The 24,215-nt window shown below is 40.0% G+C and overlaps 1 protein-coding gene across 9 annotated transcripts in view; it reads right to left on the bottom strand.

The window, feature by feature from the left end:
* The window catches only part of OTUD7A (OTU deubiquitinase 7A), a 260,695-nt gene that overhangs the window by 8,950 nt on the left and 227,530 nt on the right, over positions 1 to 24,215 (bottom strand). For 6 of the 9 annotated variants that reach the window (XM_050966986.1, XM_050966987.1, XM_050966982.1 and 3 more), the window contains 3 exons: positions 17,680 to 17,829; positions 597 to 711; positions 256 to 340 (listed from right to left, as the gene is read on the bottom strand). In XM_050966986.1, the coding sequence (XP_050822943.1) occupies positions 256 to 340; positions 597 to 711; positions 17,680 to 17,829 (350 nt within the window). Of the gene's footprint in view, positions 1 to 255; positions 341 to 596; positions 712 to 4,334; positions 4,439 to 14,364; positions 14,505 to 17,679; positions 17,830 to 24,215 lie in introns of those variants that run through there. The other 3 variants (XM_050966988.1, XM_050966990.1, XM_050966989.1) reach the window with 3 other exon arrangements.

Below are 24,215 nucleotides of genomic sequence, written 5' to 3'. Positions count from 1 at the left end.
CTACTTTTCAAAGTGGAGTGCCTGCTGCAAAAACACCCAGGCAGCGGGGTGTGTGTGTGTTTTTAAAGAAAATGAGATGGAAAATTTACAAGCCTTATTCCAAAATCAGTGAGCTACACCAGGATGTGTGCCTTTATTGGCTATTGGTTCACTCCTGAGGTGGCACAAGGCAGGTAGCCCCCTGCAATCTCTGCTATGAACACGCCCTGTTGTGGCTTATTTCTCTTCTGTTGTTTAGACAGAGGGAAGGGTTACCCGTGTTTCAGATGGTATGCGTATCCAAGTTACATTCATGTAGCTGTGCAGGAGATTAAGCTTTGCCTCCAGAGACAGAATCAAGCTGAAGAAACACAGGGGAAAGAGAACAGATGACTAATTAGTTAAAAATACATCTAAGGAAAATCAATACTCACACTTCACCGCAGGAGAGAATTTGCATTGTTCAGAGTAATAGCAGCTCACAGCATGTTAGTAAGGTTGAGACCCACCCACTTCTTTCCCCCCAATAAAGCTCTCTATTAGTGAGTGTCCCGGAACATAGATCAGGCTTGATGGGTTCAAGATACCTTACTGTTAAGATTACAGAGAATTCTTACCTGGCCAGTCTGGTGTTATCATTGTCATCTTTTCCCCACTCCCAGTCTTTCCCAGGATCAACTGCAAAGTGCAAAGGCAGTAACTTGTGTTCAGAGTCAGTCAGAGGGATCACCGCTGAAGAAAAGAAGAAATCAGGAGTGAAGAAATGGGTTTAGCTGGGAAAAGCGTAGAAGAAATAATTGGCTGAAGGAAAGAACCAGTATAGGAATATGGTGCAAAGGCCTCTTATACTCCAAACAGTCTCCCAATTCCTGTCTGATATGTGCCACCTCTCTCCTCTAAACCCAGGCCTTTTGTGAAGCATTTTGACACTGATTCCCCCCGACTCCCACACACATCTGAACCATAATCTCTGGTACTGTATGTCTGCCACTGCATTCAGTGCTGTAGCCTGTACTTGTGCCAGTAGTCTCGCTGCAACTAATGAGACTAATTGGCATGAGCCAGGGCTACTGCCATGAGTGAGAGTTGCAGGATCAGCCTCTTAAGCCTACACAACAATGGTGTACAACTTAAACTCTACTGGTACAGTTAAAGCAGTACAACCCCCTCTAGTGCGGATGCAGTTATACCATATAAATGTGCTTATTCTGGTATAAACAGGCTTGTACTGGTATAGGTTATTCATGTATGGGAAGGGGAAATGAGCTATACCGGTATCAAGAACTTTTATTCTGGTATAGCTGCATCCACAGGAGGGGTTCTACCAACATACCTGTATGGGTAAGTATATATACGACACCACAAGCTAACATGGTTATAGTAGAACGAAATCTGTGTGTAGACCAGACCAAGGAAGCTCTTTGGAGCAAGGACCCTGATATTTTGTAATGCACAATGTACATCTAAAGGGATATATTACATTATAAATATTAGTAGTAGCTGAAATAAACCCTCCATTTTAGCACCATGCAGATTATATATACAAACACACCTTATATATATACACAATATGCATAATGTGCGTGTGAGTGTCTTTCGTAGTTAGTACCTCTTCATTTTTCACGGCTAAAGAAATAAAAGGTTGATAATTTGAATCTAAATGCTTCAATTGTTGCTTAGGGCATGAACAAGGTTCTTCCATCCCTGTCTATTCTGAGCCACTCTTTGCATGTTCTCAATATGTTCTTATGGCCCATAAAGTTGACAAGAGCATTCAAAATTGAAACATGAAGCAGAGAGGAATTCTGGAGATTTCGGACTCAGGTAATGATTGCCAGTTCAGATATTTAAGAGCCTGAGGCAAAGCTCAGTGCGTGATCCAGTAAGCATGCTATTTAAGGACTACTCAAGTCCATTGAAAGGATCACTACTACTGGGCTATACTCCACTGTTGTTTTCTTTCTTTTTGCTGTTTTGCCTGCTCGGGGTTTGCTTCAGGAATGAAGTTTAGCAGCGGTGCTGCATACTGAGCATGCTGAAGACTCTACTACAATACATTTGATAGATTCTTAATTGAATACATTATGAGAACTGTAATGGAGGTTTGAATTAAAATTGGCAATTTTCCTCTGTTTCATTTTTTTAAAAAGATTAGTCTCTTTGCTAACATATTTTATTATGACATTTAATATAAAGCTGTTGAAAGGGGGTTGGGAAGGGGACTCCTCTTTCTCAGAATTATGCAGCCCATTACTGCTCTAGTGACAACCAATCAAGAAATTTAATTTTCTTTAACATTAGCCTAAATGACTTACTGTAAATATTCACCCAAAGAAAGCCAAAGGGCAAAGGGACTCCGAAAAGCCAGCCAGCCACATGGCAATGAATAATTCAGAGGTTATTACCTTTACCATAAACAATACTTAACTGTTATTTTCCAGCAGCACAGACATATACATTAGCAACACTGGAAGATGGAGCATTTCTGGATAATTATTGTTGATCGCAGAACAGAATGCAGGATGTATAATCTGCGCTTGTAACAATAATCATGCTGAAATCAACTGTTAATTGTGCCTGATTTAGATGTATTTGATGACTCCACTATAAAACTATTTTTTGCCTCTTGTTTAATTTGATTTTCTACACAAAAGAATTGGGGGAGGGGGTGGGGGAAACGAGGAGGAAAGCAAGAATTGTGTACAAATTCTGTGCCAAGATTGCCCCCTACTGGCAATAGAGTAAAATTCTTTATACTGTAGTACATTTTTTTGTCCAGGTTGCTCTTGAAAGAAATATAAAACTGGACAATTAGCCAGTTTTAGCTGCATATATTGCCATTAGGGTTCAGGTATGGAAACAAGTATTGTTAGGGACTTCAGCTCTTTGAAGAACATGCATTTGGATGACAAGTATAGTATATGATGTTGCAATTCAAAATTAATTGGAGAGTTCTGCATTAGAGCCACCAAGTCATTGCCCTATGGGGCACTCCAAAGGGCATCACTACCAAGTAGAAGTGATTACTGGGCCTGATCCCAATCTCATGGGCACTGATGTAAATCAGGGGTACCTCCACTGAATTCTGTGGTATTATATCAGCGGAACATCAACGATGGAGTGAAAACAAAATCATGTCCCATGTGTTTTGAGTGTCATTTACAGTCCAAAAAGTAAAGTGCAGTCAGAACTTATTAAACCTATGCAAATTAAGTTAATTAAGCAATTGTTGTGGACTTAGGATTTATTATACTCCTCACAAATATATTAAATCAGCACGTTACAGAAAGCAAGCAAGAAAAGAGCCCAACTAAGCCAAGGATAAACACATGTCCAGTCCTGATGGTGCATGCTCTTGCAGAGCACAGATTGTCATTTGTGAGTTGGGACGTCACGACATGGCTTGAAACCAAAAGCCCTTTACTATTGTCATTTAGTTCCTGCCCGGAAAGTAAATGGACCTTGAGAAACAAAAACATTTAGATTTTTTTGGTTTCTTTGTAAGAGAAAATGACAGGTTACAATGAACAGTTTTCATACACAGATTTCAGAGAAATCCATTAAAATTAGCTGTTTTTATAAACAACATTTTTATTGATATTTGTAAAAGCTACTTGCACAAATTGTAAATTTGGCCTAAAATGTCCTGACAGAGGCTCTCTAATAATATTTTAATCAGTAAACAGATACATTAAGGGTTATAATATTGTACCATCTCCATAAATATGCACAGCTTCTGAAGCTCCTTTCACCTGAATTTTTTTGCAGCCCTGTGATGAGAATATACACCATAAACTGATTCTTGTGGGTAGTTTGAGGTTAGGATGAGGGAATATTACTCTCTTCATGCACAATTTAATAGCTAAGCCTTGAATCTTTAAAATTTCACTGTGCTGCCTGTTTTGTAAGGTACATTCTATTCAGTAACTTTGATTTCCTGTAGGTGAGATCCACCTTCTGGTATGACAGAAGCAATTGTAAAGTTCAAGGACTGTAAGTAAGACACTTCAGACTAATTTCTAGAGTGAATAAGTACCCTGCAATTGCCTACCTGCATAATTTGTGGTTGTTCGCTGCTTCAGTATGGTCAAGGATTTTCTTTTTGAACAGTCCTAGCTGAAACCTTGCTATAACTCTGTTAACAAGCCCTGCTGCAGATTGGACAGGTCAAAAGTCATTGCAGCTATCGATGAATGACAGCGTTCAATGTCCTCCAACTGTACTTTTTAAAGTATTCTAAAGCTATTTGCAAAATAACATGCCCAAATAGGTTCTCTCCAGTGAACTTTCATGGTCAAAGGACTGTTATCATACAAGTCACAATTATTATTTCAACCTGATTATGAGGAGTCATTTCACTGCTGGCTGGTTGACAAAGCACTTCATTGTAGTGTGGGAGCTCTTAGGTAAGCCTCATGAAACAGTCTCTGCCCCAGTTGGCAAATGTTCTTTTTTTTTCCTGAATATATGAACAAAGACGAAAAACCTGGATAAGCAGCCTGTGAGGAGACAAAACTATTGGCAGGTTCTAGCCAGCTGATATATTTCACCCTATAGGACCAAGTTTACAGTTAATTGAACTATCACAATGTGTTGATCAAAGCGATAACTCAAGGACATGTCAAAATGTGTTTCAGGGAAACCACTGGTGAAAAAGTATGTTTTAAAATCCTCTCCAGACAAACAGGATTCCTCCTGGGGATCTGTGAGCAAGGTAACCCACTCTTATCTCCTCTGTAACTGACAAATTTTGCAACATATATGTAGAGGAGTTGAACAAATTTAGATACGAGGTATATGAGGGCAAAATGATAAGTCACTGGGGTTTCACCTATAAATGCTAATGGAGTTTTACTTATAAGTCAAAGCTCCAGATTTCATCTGGTGAGACTATGTAGTCCAAGTAAAACAAAATCAAAGCTATCTTTCTTCCAAAGCTCTCAAATTACATGATCAATACTATTCATATATAGAGAAGAAATCTTTATTACAGCATATAATTACACTGTATTTATTTAAAATTAAAAAAAAACGCAAACCCAATTCTTAACAGACGTTGATAGGCACAAATCCCCTCTATTCTCAATAGGACTATGAACAATTTTTATGTTTTTTTTGGTATTTATTAGTCACAGTGCATATTTAGGGGTAATATGGCCTGGTGGATCTGGCCCTTGGAAGATTACCTCAGATAGGGAGTTCCTGTGGTGATATGGTACATCATTGTGGCTATCACTCAGTCCCTGCCCTGGCTGCCAGTGTGGCAAGAAAAAATGGGTATGAGTGGAGCATCTCTCTTTCCATCTAATTCCTGGCTGTCCCAATAATATCTGAAGACCACTGGAAGTTGTATATACTACATTAGACCTGAGGCTGCTGTACTGGAGCCTGAATAGTGTAGCATTCCCACCACCTCAGATTTATGCCAAACATTGCTTGGCTGAACCACATGCGGACTTGCACTAGCATGCAATACAAAGCCAGGTCATATTAAATACTACTTTGATTTAACTGCCCCTGTGATTAGCCTGTCACTGTCTTTGCTTGTATGATTCAATTTAAGTGAAGCAGTCTAGGGCATAAGAAAGAATAAATCCCGAAGATGTTTTTCAGAGGGAAACAATACACAAGCAAACCCAATCTTTAAAATTACATTGATGCCCATAGGGTTCTTCAACAGCTTTCAGTTATCCCACACCTTTTGCATGCAAATACAATTACATGAAACAGCCCAGAGAAGATTATTTCTCTCTAAAAACAGTATTTTATATTATATCTAATACCAACATTTTGATCATTCAAGATCATATTCACCACCACCAAGGGAAATGTGTTACCTAATTATTAAAAATAAAATATTTTGGCAATGTACGAGAAACAGGAACATACAATAGCTTGTAATAGCGGTAATATGTCACTAGGTGGCATTAAAGGGTTTAATTTACTGAGTACTGTAATTAGCGCATAGAGAATGGAGTTTATTTGAACAGCAGCATTCATCACCCTTCTGAGTGTGTGGCTGTCATGGCGGTGATGGGCTTGGGAGGAGAGTAAGCCTGTTTGCAGAATTTACTCAGGTGAGCTGTGACAAGTACATGCTAGTGTCTTCCTCCCATCCCCTTTTAAACTGCAATTTTGGGGGCTCCCTGAGCCACCACTGGGCACTACAGTAAACAAAATTCTGGTGGTTGCTAGTTAACCACATGCATAAGGCATTATAACTGCAGAGTGGCATTGACAAAGCAATATTCAAACAGTGAAATGCATAAAACTACACACCTATCCTGCCATGTAACAATTATGCTACAAGCCTTTGGAGATCCCATTCAGAAATGCAAAGATCAGAATGCGACACAAACATGCTTTAGTTTGCTGTCCAACCAATGCTCTACCTTACAGGAACTGACAGAGTACCAAGAACCAGGCCAGACTGTGCTGCTGGTTTGTGGACAGTCTCAATCTGCTTCTCTATTTTTTGTGCTTCCTAACGATGGCCTGTAATTGTACAACAACTCACTAGCTCTCTAGTACAATTACTACGTATGGGAATACAAGCGTACAAGAATGCAGATTTCGAACAAGCACAACCAGCTTTATTAAAAAGATGGTCTCCAATTTAACCAATGAACTTTTTTCTGATTAGCTACAATATATAACATGCTTAATAGTAACACAACTATGATGATGAGGATAAACTCAAGAGAAAATACTATATCTGTATAAAGGTAACATTAGAACAATTGATTAATTTAAATATTTTTCCCAAATTAACTTTGATGTGTCATGTTACCTAGTGCGAATTTAGAAGTAAAAATTTCCACTTGTTCTTATTTCCTTCAGTGAAAGATCCTTATTATCCTATTGGATAGTTTTCAGGAAAAATCCTAATATCCTAAATTATACACTGTAGATCCTGACTGGGAGAGGACTGGGGCATGAACCCTAAAAACTACAAGAATTAGACTATTGTGCCTAGAAGTAATAAATAACAGTAATAATGATCCTTTGCACTTACATAGCGTCTTTCATGAAAGGATTTCAGAGCACTTTACAAACATGTAATTAAGTCTTACAATATCCCCATGAGGTAGTTAAGCACTTAAGCACTGTGAGGAAGTTGAGCACACTCAATATGTTTGTACACAGCTGCTAAAAACAGGGAATCACTGAGAATCTAGCTTTCCTCAACAGAGAAGCTCTTATAAAAGCTATGACAATGCAGTATTACATGAATGGAGAAAGAGACACCAGGGGGATGAGGTAATATTTTTTATTGGACCAACTTATTGGAAAGGATCAATTTCCTTTCAAAAGTACAACCACTCACTGATCCCCTTAACACAGCTTCATCCCTAAGCAAGTTTGCTTCAGGAAGAAGAAAAAGGGTAACAGTAAATATCCTTGACATGTGACACATGACAGTTCTCAAGAGCATTTGGCAAGAGGAACTTCTGTTTGTACTTAATACAAAAGATTAAATTAAAACTGATATTTATTAAGAAGACTTCCAATATGTCTTCAAACTAACAGGAAAACAGAAACAGCTTATACTGGTAAGCAGAGAGTATGCTGACATATTTTTATGTCAAAGAATGTCATCTCTTTGTACTATTGACCTGTCATATCTCTTGGTGCTCAATGTGGTAGGTCTCTGAACGAAGCAAACTGTCCAAGGTTCACGTTAGCTCAGAATTTCTGGCTTTCAGGCAGTGGATTTTAAGCCAGATTCTTGTCTTTCTTCCTATCAGGACCCTTCATGTCCTGCTTGGAGAGCTGAGGTTCTCTTCTCCCATGCTACCCTTCCCCTTCCTGTCCTTCAGAGGTTTTGCATCTTAGCACTTTTCATCTTGCGGAAAAGGGCTGGATGTGGCTACGACCCAGTCAGAGCTATGTAGAGGCCAAATGTGAATGTGAGCTCGCTTGGACCATTGGACAATCTGACACCATGGACTGTGAGGTGCTGCTCACCCATCTACAAGACCTGACTCTGCTCTCTTCTTTCAGATGAAATTATTCCCTCTTCCCTCAAAGACCTTCACGTGGTGAATCCCACAGGAACTGATCCTATCGTTTCTCTTATTCATGATCTTCCTAAGGCCATCAGGAAAGATTCTACAGGCTCTGATGTTACCATCAGTATGCAGATGGCACTTAGCTCTATGCCCCATCTTAATAAATGTGCATGCTGTAATTTCCCTACTGATCCAGTATTTGAATAAGGGGAGTGGGGGTGGGGAAAGGGTGAAGAGCTGCAAGCTAAAGGCAGAAGTTATATGAGTTCGGAAGAGTGCAGCATTTTGAGGAGCTAGCTGAAAAGGTGACCTGCTCCTCCTTTGCAGGAGTCTGTTACCTGGATCAAAGTGGCACACAGATGCAAAATCATGCTTCACCACTCAGTTTTTCTAGACACCCAGGGAGTAATGGCAGACAGGGATGTCTCTCACCTTTGGCTTGCTCAGCTATTCTGTTCATTCCTCTAGGAAGTAGATGTACGAACCACAACCCATATATTTATTACCCTCATATGAATATAACTCTTTCCCCCTTGAATTAATCCTAAACAGCAACCCTTGTTCTAAGTAGAGCCGATTGTATGAATACCTCATACCAGTATCTTGTGTGGTACATTGGCTGCCAGTGGGTCCATTTCAAAGCGCTCAAGCTCACCTTCAAAGCCCTGAATGGGTGAGAGTCCCCTTATCTCAGGAACTGTCTTTCTGCTCCTCATCATGTATCAGATAAAATCAAAGCAAGAACTAAAAAACTATAAAGAAAAAAAGCTTAAGATGGAGATATGTATTAAAATCCAGAAGCTGCACCACAACTGGTAATTTATACAAATATCTATTGAAGTCAGTAACTGGCTAACACACACCAGACCTCCTACAAACCTCTGTAATGAAATGGTAACATTAAAGATATATTCAAAACTTGCATCTCTATTCTGCTTAGATGAGCTCATTGTATGCATTTGCTTTGCAGACTTTCATTTCAGAGAGGATTTTCGAATGGTACCTTGGGACTCTTTAGGAAATGGCTCCTTTGTGAACAGAATTCTCACAGGGATTGACTGGCTACTGGTTGTTATTGTTGGTGAGCTGCGAGACAGCTGCCATGTCCATTATGCACAATGCAATTCCCTGCAAAGGCCAAACTAGTTGCTAAGCACCTACCTGAAAAATCCCTTAAACATAAGCCATTGGAGACCAGGTGCTCAATGTAGGAGGAAAAAGGAAATCAAAGATTGGTGCCACTTAAGGCTCAGTGATTTTACTGAATTGATTTCCCCATCATACTCTTGATATTTAGATTCAGTTTTTTCATTTCTATATTATGTTTTTAGCACTGCTCTCTAATACCAAGTGTTTCTTCAATACTGCACAAAGCCACCGTATGACACTGTCCCCTTTTGTACAACCTCACCCAAACTTCTACACAGGAGGACATGACTGGATGTTCAAGTCTTGGATGAAGATGTTCGAAGAAGGTGTGTAATAAAAGTTTTTTTTTCCTTCTCACCCTCCTTTTTATAAACATCCTCTTCTCCAGCTGCAACTTGTGCATTTTTGTAGCATGATTATCTTCCAAGCAGAAAGATATTAGAGACTTGAAAAGCCAGCAGGTTTTGTTGTTGTGTAACAGGGGTATCTACCTTCCTCTGGAAGGTTCAAACACCTCTGCAGCTTTGTCAGTGAATGAGAAACAGTATCTGGGATTCAAACTCATTTCTCCTAGCACATATCACCTGCAGAGCACCAACCTGACCTCATAACTCTCCCTGTTTCCTTAGTAAATACGTTTCCCTCCAACACAATAGGAACAAACACAAGTCTGAGTTCAGTTGATTTCCTCCTAACTTGATATGTTTTTGATTAGCTGTGATTCTGATTTGAAAGCAGAACTAGAAGCTTAATTAGATATGATTTATTCACAGCAGGCTAGAGCTACAACTTTGATTTTATGCACAAGAAATCCAAAATTATGCATCTTTTCTCCAATGATGGTACTGGAGCAGCATTATGCAGGAATACAGTTGGACAAGATACATTTTGAATCAATGGTTATACACACTTAAATCAGCTTTCCAACATAGTGCATCTTAAAGGGAAAGGAATCCTTTAAAAAATATAGGTAAGAGCTTTCTGTCTATAGACATTTTCTGTAAGAGTGTTGGTCTTTGAAAGCCACCAAGTCCAGTGTAAAAATGCATCATTTCAATAGCAATTTTAAACTTACTCCTTTTTTAAAATAAAGTATACCTGAAAGTATTCAAAAACCTAGACTGAGATTTTCAAAACTGCCTAAATAATTTAGATGCATTAATGTGAACTGAACTCCAAAATCCCCTGTGCGTCATTGAAAAATCTCAGCCTAAATGTATTTGTTTGCTGAGGTATAATAATTCTAGTGAAAATAATTTTCACTTTGGGAGATCGGACTGGATCTTGTCATCCAAGGATCTCAAAACTCTTCCTAAACATTAACTAACCCTTGCAACACTAGGGAAGTAGGTATTATTGTACTCATTCTACAGATTGGCAAACAGATACAAAATAGCTATGTAACTTGACCAAAGTCACATGATGAATCAGGTGGTAATGGAACCAGAAGTTCTGCTTCCATTTGTCTACTGTACTTACAGATACTCATGTGGGAATGTTGCCTAGTAAATCCACATTGTCTGCTTGCCACAAATCACAACCTGCAGGATTGTTGGTTTTGCAACTAGTTTATTATTGGGCCACTTGTTATCCACAAATGAAACATTTAAGCTTTAATGCCAAAATCTCATGGAAGATACTAAACGTCGCTCCTTTTACTTTTAAAAAATATTTTTAAAAATAATATGCTTAGGAGCACCTGAATATCCTCCACTTAATATCCTGGAGCTATGAGGCTTTCATCTATACTCCAATCAACTCGTAGCCATGCTTCCCCTTCACTTCTTGTCACTTAACTAACCATTTCAAAATTAACACCAACCAAAGCAGACTTAATATTTATTGTGCTTCTTCTAGAATTCTTCACTTTTTAGTGCTGCTTTTTTTTTTTAAACTGTAAATGTCAAGGACAATTTTCCAAACTCTGTCAGAATCTTGACATCCATCTCCTTCAGAGCAAGTGAAAGAAAAGTGAGTGAGTGAGTGAGTGTGTGTGTGTGTGTCTGTGTGTGTGTCGGGGGGGAGCTTGGAGGCAGAGGGACAGGAAGAGGGGAAGGAATGAGATAGGGGAAAGGCAATGACAGTTTCTTTCCCCTTAAATTTTATACATATTCAGTGGAGCCTCCACAGAGGTGATTACACTAATCAGTGAGATGCAGCTGCCTACTGGAGTGCTCATCCTTGAGAATTAGCCAAAACAGAGAGTAGCAGCAAAGCTGTATAGAATCAATGCAGCAGAACTAAATGACATAGAAGAGAAATTTCAGAAAGGCCATGTTTTTCTACCAAAGCAGCAGTGGCTACATCCTTACAGTTTAATCTGTAATATTTTTAAGAGGATTACGACTGAAATTTGCTTTGGTTAAGAGAACTATATTAAAACCTTTATATATTTGACATTTTTACACTTACAGCATTAATGCCTTTGCCAAGGCCAGGCCAGGCCTAAACAAAATTTTGGAGGTTTGTTTTTTTGGTCTCTCTTTTGTTGAGGTATCACTAGTAAATAAATACAGTTGGAAAGCTTTGAAAAACAAACACAGTTACAGCTAGCATACTAATGTGAAAAAACAACTGCAAATCAATTAAAATAAATGCAACTGTCCACTTTTCTGGTTTCCCCAACAGTTCACAGACCGGGTCAAGTAATTAACACTAATCTTTCTAAACTGATCTGAGAATTTGTGGGGTGGCTACACAGAATAACAGGAGCTATTTACTTCATAGTGTCTCCTTGTAACATTTAAATCAAAGGATGCTTTGAGCTATGTTGGGAGTAGAGCCATTACATTTATACATTTACAGGAAATCAGGCTTCATAAAAAGAGTTACTGTGCCTTTGAACTGACAAATTCATGAATAAAGGCTTTTAGGAATAATCAGCTAAACACTCATGATTAAAAGAATTTCAATGTGACAGTTGCTTATTTCACAGTAACAGTCTAGAAATCAAGAGACCCATTTTTAGTTGTCTCATCCTGATGCCCCCAAGAAAAGTATCTTCAAATAACTTGAAACTGATCTGATGAAGAGAGGGAATCAACTTCAGATCGGAATCTACCACCTTTGTGCTACAAAAACACTGGGGCTTTCACATTCAAATAAAAAACAAACAAAAAAAATGCCCCCAGTGTTTGGCTTCACATTTGTGGCTTTTGTATTATCTTCTGTTATTATTGTGTCTCATCCTAACACATAATATTATTGTGTGAAGATCAAAGGAGAAGGGTAAGAGAGCCCTCTTTAGTAACAATCACATCCACCAGCTACCTCAAAAGTCAGTCATTAGACTGTTGAAATCCTCCATCTGCTCTGTGAGGTCTCCAAGTGAACCATCTTAAGGGGTGAATGACAGAGCCCATTCCCCAGGCAGACAGTAATTTGGGCACTTGAGAACAAAGATCTATCACCATTATAAACGGATTTTTGTGGTTGTTTCTCTGGGTAGATTCTTCATTAAGCAAATATTTGCCATCCTAGGTTAATTATTCACAACTGAACTGCTATTTATAAACCACTATTTATTCCACCAGTAGTGAATCGGTGTTTGTTTCGCTGATCTTTGATCTGTCTAGTTAGAAATACTTCTTCCCACCACTGATAAAGAATATAAGAGGGGGAGGTGGTTCTAATGAAACACCAAGCCTCTAGAGTAATGGATTGTATTTAGTTCAACTTCATACAATGAAACTTTCCATGGACAGTTTCTTTGCAGGTAGAGGTGTCTTTCAAATTGCACAATAGCCCAGTTACCACAGGAAGACTCCTCAAGCGAACAAGACCAGGTGCTTTGTGCTGATGGAATGTCACAAAGCACCTGGAGTAGTGACCATGATCTGGCCCACAGTAGAAAAGACAACCATTCTAGTTTATATTCCATCCAAGCATGTCTACAAGTAAGTGTACAGTGAGTAGGCCTGTTTAAGCATTCAAAAGTCAGAAAATGACAAAAATCAACATTTCACACACAACCTTAATTCTGCCCTTGTTTCTGCATGATACAATGTTAATTACGCAACATACTCTTTTTCAGTTAATGTAATAAAATATCATACTGTTTCTTCCACAGTAGTAGGGGCAGATCCTGGAAACACTTGCCACTGGGCATAATGCTGACTAGTGTGATTTGGCTTCAGTGGGACCAATCATAATAGCTAGTGCTATGCCCAATAGCAAGTATTTGCGGGATTGATCCTTTAATACACATATGTAGCAATTTGTAATAGTGCAAGTATACATGAATGGAAACAATTTTAATTGTCATGATGTTGCCACAAAACTTTGTAATTATTATTATTAGTTATTATTTGTATTACCCATAATGCCTAAGATCCCCAGTGGACCTCACTGTGTAAGTTCTAAACGCAGAACATAAAAAGAGTCCCTCCCTGAAAGAGCTCCCAATCTAAGTTGTCTTAGACTTTTAATGTGATAACTTCTTTTGTCACATTATTTATTTCTAGTGATCAGCCAGCAGCAAATGTTTCTGGGTCGAGTAAAAAGGTTGAGGAAAATATGCCCAAATTTTCAAAAGTGGCCTCTATCTGTGGATGACTTAGCTTCCAGGATTTAAGAGTTCAGACCAAAATTTATAAAAAAGAATAACAAAATAATTTCTGTACATTTTGCAAAAGATATTAGAATGTATTTGATGGCTCCCATTGGAGGAAAAACCATTTATATTATTTCATAAACAAAAGACTCCCCATTTTTATTACATATTTGAGGACTTAAGTAGGAGTAACTAGTACATTGGCATTATGCTGACCTTCTGAATGGGGGTGAATTTCACCCTCTTCACATAGATGAAGAGTTTTGTGTGTGAAAATTCTATATGTACAAAGATATTTGTAAAATTGTATTGTACTGATCTGTCAAGCTGTAATTAATAGAGTCCCTTTTCATTATAACAAAAGCAGGTATCCATTATCAAATTTGAGGAAAACTGCATTTGCACCATTAACCAGATGCCAGCTCTTTTCCAAGCTGCAGGCATTAGCTAAGAACTGCCAACTCATAGCTGAAGACCACAGCAGTTCACCTATATGTTAGTTTTGCTCATAATAGCTATTATCTTATAACAATGTGTTCAGTCTCTATGAAATGCTTGTAAGTTGCTGCATGCATTTATCTCACCTGTAATGTCAGTGTTCGAGGCTATAAGAAAAGATGTAAGTTTTGCTTTATAGCTTTGCAAAATGTTTGCTCTGAACTCATGAACCCAGGCACTGGAATGGTTCCCTCTGCCCATCCAGGAGGGCTATCAAAATTTAAGTGGGCCATTATAAGACAAAAGCTTTGTTAATTGCCCTATCCATCCATGGAGAAGTACATGCAGGAGGCCTTGCCGCATTGCTTTGAACGCTGGAAGAGGGAAATAAAAATAGCTGATATGAAGATTTTTCATCTCCTTGCTGTTTGAACTCTCACAGGGCCAGAGAAACCAAAGTGAAACCAGAGATCCTGGGGGTTACCTCTGGGGTCTGCCCTAAAAAACACTTTGAAATGACAGATCACTACAACTCTGTCACTTTTGGGATTTAGAGGATAACTCATTTGTGTGTATATGTTTGCTTGTTCTAACCTGTCAATAACTCATTTCTTTTCCTAATTAATAAACCTTTAGATAGTTTACTACAGGATTGCCTACAGGAGTTGTCTTTGGTGTAAGATGTAGGGTATCAACTGATCTAGGGTAAATGACTGGCCTTTTTGAACAGGTATAGGAGCAAGATTTTATAATTGTACTATGAAAATTAATGTATGATTTGATTTCATCCTGCCAGTCACCCTTGTTGAATAGCAGAAAAGAATGACCCTCTGGGACTATCAGATTCTGTTTCCCATTTGGATTACAAATTGGGCCCTTTTTAATTCTTTGTTTTAAGGTTTAGTTAGTAAGAGACAGGATCCTGTATTGTGTCTATTGTAAGTAGATTAGAGGAACGTTGAAGTCCTGGGCCTCAATATGAATTGTTTTGGTTATAAAACTTAGCAAGGTTTAATTTATAATGTCTTTTTGCTCGATATAAAATATTGCTATTTGGATTCTCAAAGGTCTCTGTAAAAGACTGTTTGTGTGAATGAGGAATGCATGCATCAGGAAAAGATAAGGTGGGAAGGCAATTGTTAACCAGAGGGTCAAGAAAGCAGGAGTGAAGACACTTATCAAGACTTATTGATGGCAGAGAACCATCAACGAGCACCCGGGATTGAGGAAGGGCAGATTGATGACCCTGAGGTGGAGGCTGGCACACCTAAAGACAATTGATTAAATCAAATCCGGGACAGGATGACCCTCTCGAAGGTGTTTTGGAATGTTTACATCAAAAGATAATGCCAATTAAGGGGTAACTGGTCATAAACTGGTACAGCAAAATCCATACACTTCAACAGAGAAAAAAGACTATAAGAACGAGGTGCTTTGTCATGGGGTTTGGGTTCGTCTTGCCACACTCCAGGAGCATCGGATTGCGACCGACAGAGCCCTGCTCCCCTCTGCAACCAATCTGGATGGCCACTAGATTGAGCCAGACTCTGGACTGGTAACGATAAACATCAACTGGCAGGACTGTGTGTGTGTGTATAACTGAAAACATATGCTAACTGCTGTATTCTCAATAAATGGGGTGTTTTTGCCTTCTCCTCTATAAAAGATCTTGTGTGCTTCTTATAACACTGGAAGCAACCTGAATATTGTGTGATTTTTGGTGTAAGTCACCATTTATCACTAAGTCCACTTTGCTTTTGTGGCAAGATAGACTGAAGAGTCTAAGGGAACTGTCTGTAACTCCATGGCGAGACTGTTAAAGTGATCCAGGAGTTCACATATGTTATTGGCTTGGTGAAATCTAAATATAAAACAAATCACTAGTTTGGGGGTGTCTGTCCTGTTTTTGACAGTCTGCCCTGAGGTAGTCATTCATGGTCATGAGCCACTATAGACAGCATAACAATCAGCTTTGAGGAAAACTGCATCTTTCACAATTAAATGGCACCGAACATGTACTGTCAGGGATCAGATGAAGTGAGGTTTGAAATGAATTCTGTAGCACTAATGTCAGGAGGATATCTTTGTACGTGTCACTTAGAATGGTGAAGAGTTGCTGCTGGTGGCTAACTGGTTAAACTTTCAATGTCTAAAAATAATTACCATCTGTAGAAGAGCAACTTGATATTTTCATAAGAGCTATTTCATATGAAAATTTTAGAGTTCAGTATAAAATATTGCCTCTATCTAGTGGCTGTTTGGGGAAAACCAGTATTGTTTAATGTTTAACCAAATTTTTCCTATTCATGATAGTGTATTGTAACTCCCCCAACCATTCCCTCCAAAAATTCAATTAGAAATTCTCAAGGTACATCCGTGTCCAAGTGGTCATCACTGCCCGTATGGATTTGGTGATTGTGTGTGCATTTAGGTCTGCACTAGCGATCCCATCACCCCAAGAATAGGGTTTGTGCTGTGGAAAAGACGTGGTGGAATTCGTCCTATCCTCCAATAGCATATGGTCCATTAAGGACCCTACACTAGAGACTTCCATTCGATTAGCTGAGCAGATACCCTAAGCAGCGTTGAGGCTGGTGCAGATCGGCATTCAGGGTCAGGGAGCCATGACCAGCTCCTCGACTCTTGATGTAGGATTGAATCTGTCCCCAAGATTCTTCTCATTCTTAGCCCAATATTTCAAAGACTGAAACCTGGCATACAAACCTATGGTAAAATATCTTTATACAGCTTTTCTTTTTTTTTTTCTTTTTTTTTTTTGCAGAAGAACAGCTGTCAGCAAGTGGATTAGAAATCAAAGTTTTAACTTTTTTTTTTAAAAGGAAAAATATGTTTAATACACAACTCAAAAGATACTTTTCTTTAGGGGTATGTCTACACCTCAGTCAGGAGGTGTGACTGTAGCACACAGCAAGACCAAAGCTAGCTCCAGTAACAACAGCAGTGTAGCCATAGCTAGCATGGTCCAACTTCTAGCCATTTAGCCAAGGTCCTGGGCAGGGCTGTACTAAGGAGACTAGCCTGGGCCACCACCCATTCTGTCCTGACTACACTGCTATTGGTACTAGAGCTAGCTTTGATCTAGCTAGATCAAAACTAACTTGGCTATGAGCTCCTCCATGAGCCGCAATCATACCTCCTCATCGCAGTGTAGGCATACCGTGTGTAAGCTTTCAGTCACAAGTGCGTGACCCACTTTTCATCTTCAGGACACTTTACTAACCCTAATTAATGAATGCCTTAAGGATCCCTAGTGTAAAAACAGGTAAGAAGTAGTATCTCATTTCCATATATGTAAGCTGACACAAAGGGGTTAAGAGCACAATGTCAGAGAGAGAGAATCAGTATTAGAGCAAAGATTAGAACTCAGGAGCTCTTGGCTCCAGTCTTGTTCTTAGATGATTAAAATGAGCCTACCCAGTAAAATCCAATGGGTGCAGTTTCCTTTTAGATAGATAAAAACAGCAATTAGCACTTCACATTCCACTTCACCAGAAAATATTGACTAGACAGGAAATTTCTCAGCCATACCTTGTTCTCTCTGTTGATCTTTTTGTTCCATGGATACCAGAGCAGAGAAATGCGCTTGATCGTAAGCCAGGACAAGAGGTGAGCAGTGACATCGGTTAGGTGGAACTTCCAGTGGCAAGTAAATTCCTCCAAATGGGATAGGTGCAAATGCTGCAAAGACAGATGCAAGATTTCTTGAAATAAACAAGCCATAAAAAAATGGATGGAGAAAGTAAATGGACCCTGACATTATTTATATAATTTATACCAGTCACTACTCAACATTATCAGAGCTACATGTGGGTTTCAGCAGGCAGTGTTAAGTGAGGGGAAAACCTAATTCTTTGGTGTTGAAAAAAGTCTAAAGACAGTTTCAAGTCTCATAGTAAAATTTTAAAGGAATTATGAATTTAGAAATAATTATGAAACAAATTTGTTCCTGTCCCAAATTCTCTCCTAATTGCAACTGTTTATTAGTGAAAATGTAACTGTAAAACAACAGGATCTTCATGTCTGATACATATGAGCAGAACTGAATTTTCCATGGAATATTTTTACTTACAAGGAAAAGTTTCTCATTATTGGCACCAAAGATGCAGTATCACTTTTTTTTTGGCAATGTACTCTGATTATTTCCTTGGCTACTAGATTTCTTTGCCAAACAGATTTTCTTTGATTACTGTTGTATATATAGTGCTCATTTACAATTTGTTACGAGTATTTGTCTCTGCAAGGGGAGAGTTCAAGTGTTTGTGTTCCTTTTTCCTTTGTGTTCTTTGATATTTCATTCAACTATTGTATATCAGGGAAGGATTTTTTCTAAGCCCTGTTCATGCATTGATTTGGCCAACTTGTCATCATCATATATTACATTTTCTAGTTGTTTTTGTTAAAAGTGGCAGAGGTTTTAGAGAATGGGTGCCTGAACATTTAAATGTACCTGTGACTCTCTGTACCTCGGGGAACACCCTACACCCCCATGTTCATCTTTGTAAAATGATTGTGTGGTATCCAATGCAAAATTTGTCATGTTGAGTGTATTCAGAAGGCTCATGATGCACTGAGCCTGGTTGTTATAGTGATGTTATAGTAATTGTTATAGTAATGTTATCGGTTATAATTTTATGTATACAGTTATGGTGCTGAAAATATATCCTCATGGCTTAAAGCAAGCCCAGGCAAAAACTCTCCAAGAACAAAGAAGCAGTTCACACCTCATCAGGGCAGGTATGGGACAAACCCAGCCCAGCCTCGCAGGAACAAAGGACGCTGGCCTAGGTAGCAACAAAAGAATCTGTCAGATTCTCGAGGGAGTCATCCCCCTTCCTTTGGTCAGTTTGGAACTGCAAAGAGGTAATGGTCACCTGACTCTGAAGGGGAGGGGGCAAAGCCAAGAGGGAAAAAAGTACATGATAAAAGGGAGAGACATTTGCCATGCTCTCTCTCTCTCTCACTCTTTTCCACCTACATCAACAGACACCATACCAAGTGACTGAAGTGCTGATCAAAGGGGAGTCTCTGGCTGAAGAGCAACCAGCCAACCTATGGTGAGAAGCATCTAAGTTTGTAAGGGCATTGAAAGTGTTAAGATCAGCTCAGAATGTGTTTTGCTTTTATTTCATTTCTTATGTTTTGACTTATAATCACTTAAAATCTCTCTTTATAGTTAATAAATCTGTTTGTTTATTCTACCTGATGCAGCGCATTTGGTTTCAAGTATGTCAGTGACTCCCCTTGGGATAACAAGCCTGGTACGTATCAATTTCTTTGTTAAATTGACAAACTTATATAAGATGGCAGCGTCACGCAGGCATAACTGGACACTGCAAGACAGAGGTTCCAAGGGTTGTGTCTGGGACCTCGAGATATTGGCTAGTGTCATTCAGTTACATAAGCCAAGAAGCAGCTTACATGCCAGAGGCTGTGCGTGAACAACTCAGGAGTGGGGGTTCTCACAGCAGAGCAGGGTAAGGCAGGCTCCCAGAGTCAAGGATTGGAGTGACCTAGCAGTTCTCCGGTCCAGATAACACCAGAGAGGAACGTCACAGTACCAATTAATGTATTATTATACAGGAGCCTCATTATTTTACAGAGGCTCTTATACTATTGTCATAAACAGATAGCTAAGGGTTAATGTCTCTTTCACCTGGAAAGGAGTAACCTGAAACACTTGACCTGAGGACCAATCAGGAAACAAGACTTTTTCAAATCTGGGTGGAGGGAAGTTTTGGGTGTGAGTTCTTTGTTCTTTGTCTTGGGTCTGACCCTCTCGGCTATAAGAGTGATTTTTCTATCTCCAGCTTTCTAATCTTCTGTTTCCAAGTTGTAAGTACAAAGATAGGTTTGTTTTTTTTGTATTTACATGTGTGTAGTTGCTGGAATGTGTTAAATTGTATTCTTTGTGGATAAGGCTGTTTATTCATATTTCTTTTAAGCAATTGACCCTGTATTTGTCACCTTAATACAGAGAGACCATTCTTTATGTATTTTTCTTTCTTTTTACATAAAGCTTTCCTTTTAAGACCTGTTGGAGTTTTTCTTTAGTGGGGAACTCCAGGGAATTGAGTCTGTAGCTCACCAGGGAGTTGGTGGGAGGAAGAAGTCAGGGGGAAATCTGTGTGTGTTAGATTTACTAGCCTGACTTTGCATACCCTCTGGCTGAAGGGGGAAGTACTTGTATTTCCAGGATTGGAAACTGGGAGGGTGGAGTCCCTCTGTTTAGATTCACGGAGATTGCTCTGTGTATCTCTCCAGGAACCCAGGGAGGGAACACCTGGAGGGGAAAGGGAAATGGTTTATTCCCCTTTGTTGTGAGACTCAAGGAATTTGGGTCTTGGGGTCCCCAGGGACGGTTGTTGGGGGGACCAGAGTGCCCCAAAACACTCTAATTTTTTGGGAGGTAGCAGCTTTACCAGGTCCAAGCTGGTAACTAAGCTTGGAGGTTTTCCTGCTAACACCCATATTTTGGACGCTAAGGTCCAAATCTGGGAATATGTTATGACATGGTGGTAGCAGTGGGATGGCCACGAGGTTAAGGGGCCATTACAGTTGGTGAAGCAGCAATGGGAGGGGTTTACGCCTTCTCCAGGAACTAACATTCTGGACTTTGTAAGCAACCTACAAAACACCCTCCGACACTCTTTAGCGCTTGCTAAAGAGAACCTAAAGGATGCTCAGGAAGAGCAAAAGGCCTGGTATGACAAACATACCAGAGAACGTTCCTTCAAGGTAGGAGACCAGCTTATGGTCTTGAAGGCGCAACAGGCCCATAAAATGGAAGCATCATGGGAAGGGCCATTCACGGTCCAAGAGCTCCTGGGAACTGTGAAGTACCTCATAGCATTTCCCAATTCCTCACTAAAGCGCAGAGTGTACCATGTTAATTCTCTCAAGCCTTTCTATTTCCGAGACTTACAGGTTTGTCAGTTTACAGTCCAGGGAGATGATGCTGAGTGGCCTGACGGTGTCTACTACGAAGGAAAAAAAGATGGTGGCGTGGAAGAGGTGAACCTCTCAACCATCCTGGAACGTCTGCAGCAGCGACAAATCAATGAGCTGTGCACTAGCTTCGCCCCTTTGTTCTCAGCCATCCCAGGACGGACTGACCAGGCATACCACTCCATTGACACAGGTAATGCTCACCCAATTAGAACCCCACCCTACCGGGTGTCTCCTCATGCCCAAGCTGCTATAGAATGGGAGATCCAGAACATGCTACAGATGGGTATAATCCGCTCATCTACCAGTGCATGGGCATCTCCAGTGGTTCTGGTACCCAAACCAGATGGGGAAATACGCTTTTGCGTGGACTATCGTAAGCTAAATGCGGTAACTCATCCAGACAACTATCCAATGCCACGCACCGATGAGCTATAGGAGAAGTTAGGACGTGCCCAGTTCATCTCTACAATAGACTTAACTGAGGGGTACTGGCAAGTACCGCTAGATGAACCTGCCAAGGAAAGGTCAGCATTCGTCACCCATGCAGGGGTGTATGAATTCAATGTCCTTCCTTTCGGCCTTCGAAATGCACCCGCCACCTTCCAGAGGCTGGTAGATGGTCTACTAGCAGGACTGGGAGGATATGCAGTTGCATACCTCAATGATGTGGCCATTTTTTCAGACACCTGGCCCGAACACCTACTACACCTGGAAAAGGTCTTTGAGCGCATCAGGCAGGCCGGACTAACTGTTAAAGCCAAAAAGTGTCAAATAGGCCAAAACAGAGTGACTTACCTGGGTCACCAGGTGGGTTGAGGAACCATAAACCCCCTACAGGCCAAGGTGGATGCTATCCAAAAGTGGCCTGTCCCAAAGTCAAACAAACAGGTCCAATCCTTCTTAGGCTTGGCCGGGTACTACAGGCGATTTGTACCACACTACAGCCAAATCGCTGCCCCACTGACCGACCTGACCAAAAAGACCCAGCCAAATGCAGTTAAGTGGACTGATGAGTGTCAAAAGGCCTTTACCCAACTTAAGGCAACGCTCATGTCTGACCCTGTGCTCAGGGCCCCGGACTTTGACAAGCCATTCCTAGTAACCACGGATGCATCTGAGCGTGGTATAGGAGCAGTTCTCATGCAGGAAGCAACGGATCACAACTTCCATCCTGTCGTGTTTCTCAGCAAAAAACTGTCTGAGAGGGAAAGTTACTGGTCAGTCAGTGAAAAGGAATGCTATGCCATTGTGTACGCCCTGAAAAAGCTACGCCCATATGTTTGGGGACGGCGGTTCCAGCTACAAACTGACCATGCTGCGCTAAAGTGCCTTCATACTGCCAAGGGGAACAACAAGAAACTTCTTCGTTGGAGTTTAGCTCTCCAAGATTTTGATTTTGAAATTCAGCACATCTCAGGAGCTTCTAACAAAGTAGCTGATGCACTCTCCCGTGAGAGTTTCCCAGAATCCAGTAGTTAAAAAGTGTTCTTAAAATGTAAAAGTCTGTTACTTATATACTTAGTGGTATATGTAAAGGTGCATGTGTTATATTAATCTGTTTATTTTAAAGTTCTAGGAGGAAATCGCCGCCAGTGAGGTTCCCCACTGTCTGCAATTTGGGGGGCATGTCATAAACAGATAGCTAAGGGTTAATGTCTCTTTCACCTGGAAAGGAGTAACCTGAAACACCTGACCAGAAGACCAATCAGGAAACAAGACTTTTTCAAATCTGGGTGGAGGGAAGTTTTGAGTGTGAGTTCTTTGTTCTTTGTCTTGGGTCTGACCCTCTCGGCTATGAGAGTGATTTTTCTATCTCCAGCTTTCTAATCTTCTGTTTCCAAGTTGTAAGTACAAAGATAGGTTTGTTTTTTTTGTATTTACATGTGTGTAGTTGCTGGAATGTGTTAAATTGTATTCTTTGTGGATAAGGCTGTTTATTCACATTTCTTTTAAGCAATTGACCCTGTATTTGTCACCTTAATACAGAGAGACCATTTTTTATGTATTTTTCTTTCTTTTTACATAAAGCTTTCCTTTTAAGACCTGTTGGAGTTTTTCTTTAGTGGGGAACTCCAGGGAATTGAGTCTGTAGCTCACCAGGGAGTTGGTGGGAGGAAGAAGTCAGGGGGAGATCTGTGTGTGTTAGATTTACTAGCCTGACTTTGCATACTCTCTGGCTGAAGGGGGAAGTACTTGTATTTCCAGGACTGGAAACTGGGAGGGTGGAGTCCCTCTGTTTAGATTCACGGAGATTGCTCTGTGTATCTCTCCAGGAACCCAGGGAGGGAACACCTGGAGGGGGAAGGGAAATGGTTTATTCCCCTTTGTTGTGAGACTCAAGGAATTTGGGTCTTTGGGTCCCCAGGAAGGTTGCTGGGGGGACCAGAGTGCCCCAAAACACTCTAATTGTTTGGGTGGTGGCAGCTTTACCATGTCCAAGCTGGTAACTAAGCTTGGAGGTTTTCCTGCTAACACCCATATTTTGGACACTAAGGTCCAAATCTGGGAATATGTTATGACAACTATACATGAGACAGTAATGCAAGTCATAAGTTTCATATAACTGTAGCATTCAGAACAATATCCCATTAAGCAGTGACTAAACACCTTTTTTTGCCCCCACAAAACCACTAATCATTTCTTCTTGGAAAGGTAAACATGGTCTACTGGTTTGAACAACAGACTAGCAGCTAGGAATTCCTGAATTCTAAATCCAGCTCTCAGAATGACTCCCTCTGTGACTTTAGAAAAATCCCCTAATCTCTGCCGCAGTGTGCCCATCTGTAAAACGAGGATAATTAATAACACTTACCTACTTCACAGCTGGGTAGGAGACAGCAAAGATGAATTAATGTTTGCAAGGCACTCTGAAGAGGAAAGTACTATCTACGTGTTAAACACTGTTAGTTTTCAAGCCTGCCCCAGTTAAACTCATATTTCAACACTTGTTTTACATTAGTAATGCAAAAATGTGGGAAAACATATTGAAAAATCTGCACCAGGAAAAAATACTTTTTAATGTGATGATCTATTTAACTGTGCATTATTCACTAGACGATATAGGCAGGGATGCTAGCACTGCCTATGCATAAGATTAAACTAACACTTGCCATGAT

This window comes from Gopherus flavomarginatus, chromosome 9 (assembly GCF_025201925.1).
Source record: "Gopherus flavomarginatus isolate rGopFla2 chromosome 9, rGopFla2.mat.asm, whole genome shotgun sequence".
Taxonomy (NCBI): Eukaryota; Metazoa; Chordata; order Testudines; family Testudinidae; genus Gopherus; species Gopherus flavomarginatus.
The sequence above is the reverse complement of the archived record's forward strand: the minus strand, read 5'-3'. Positions and strand labels throughout refer to the sequence as shown.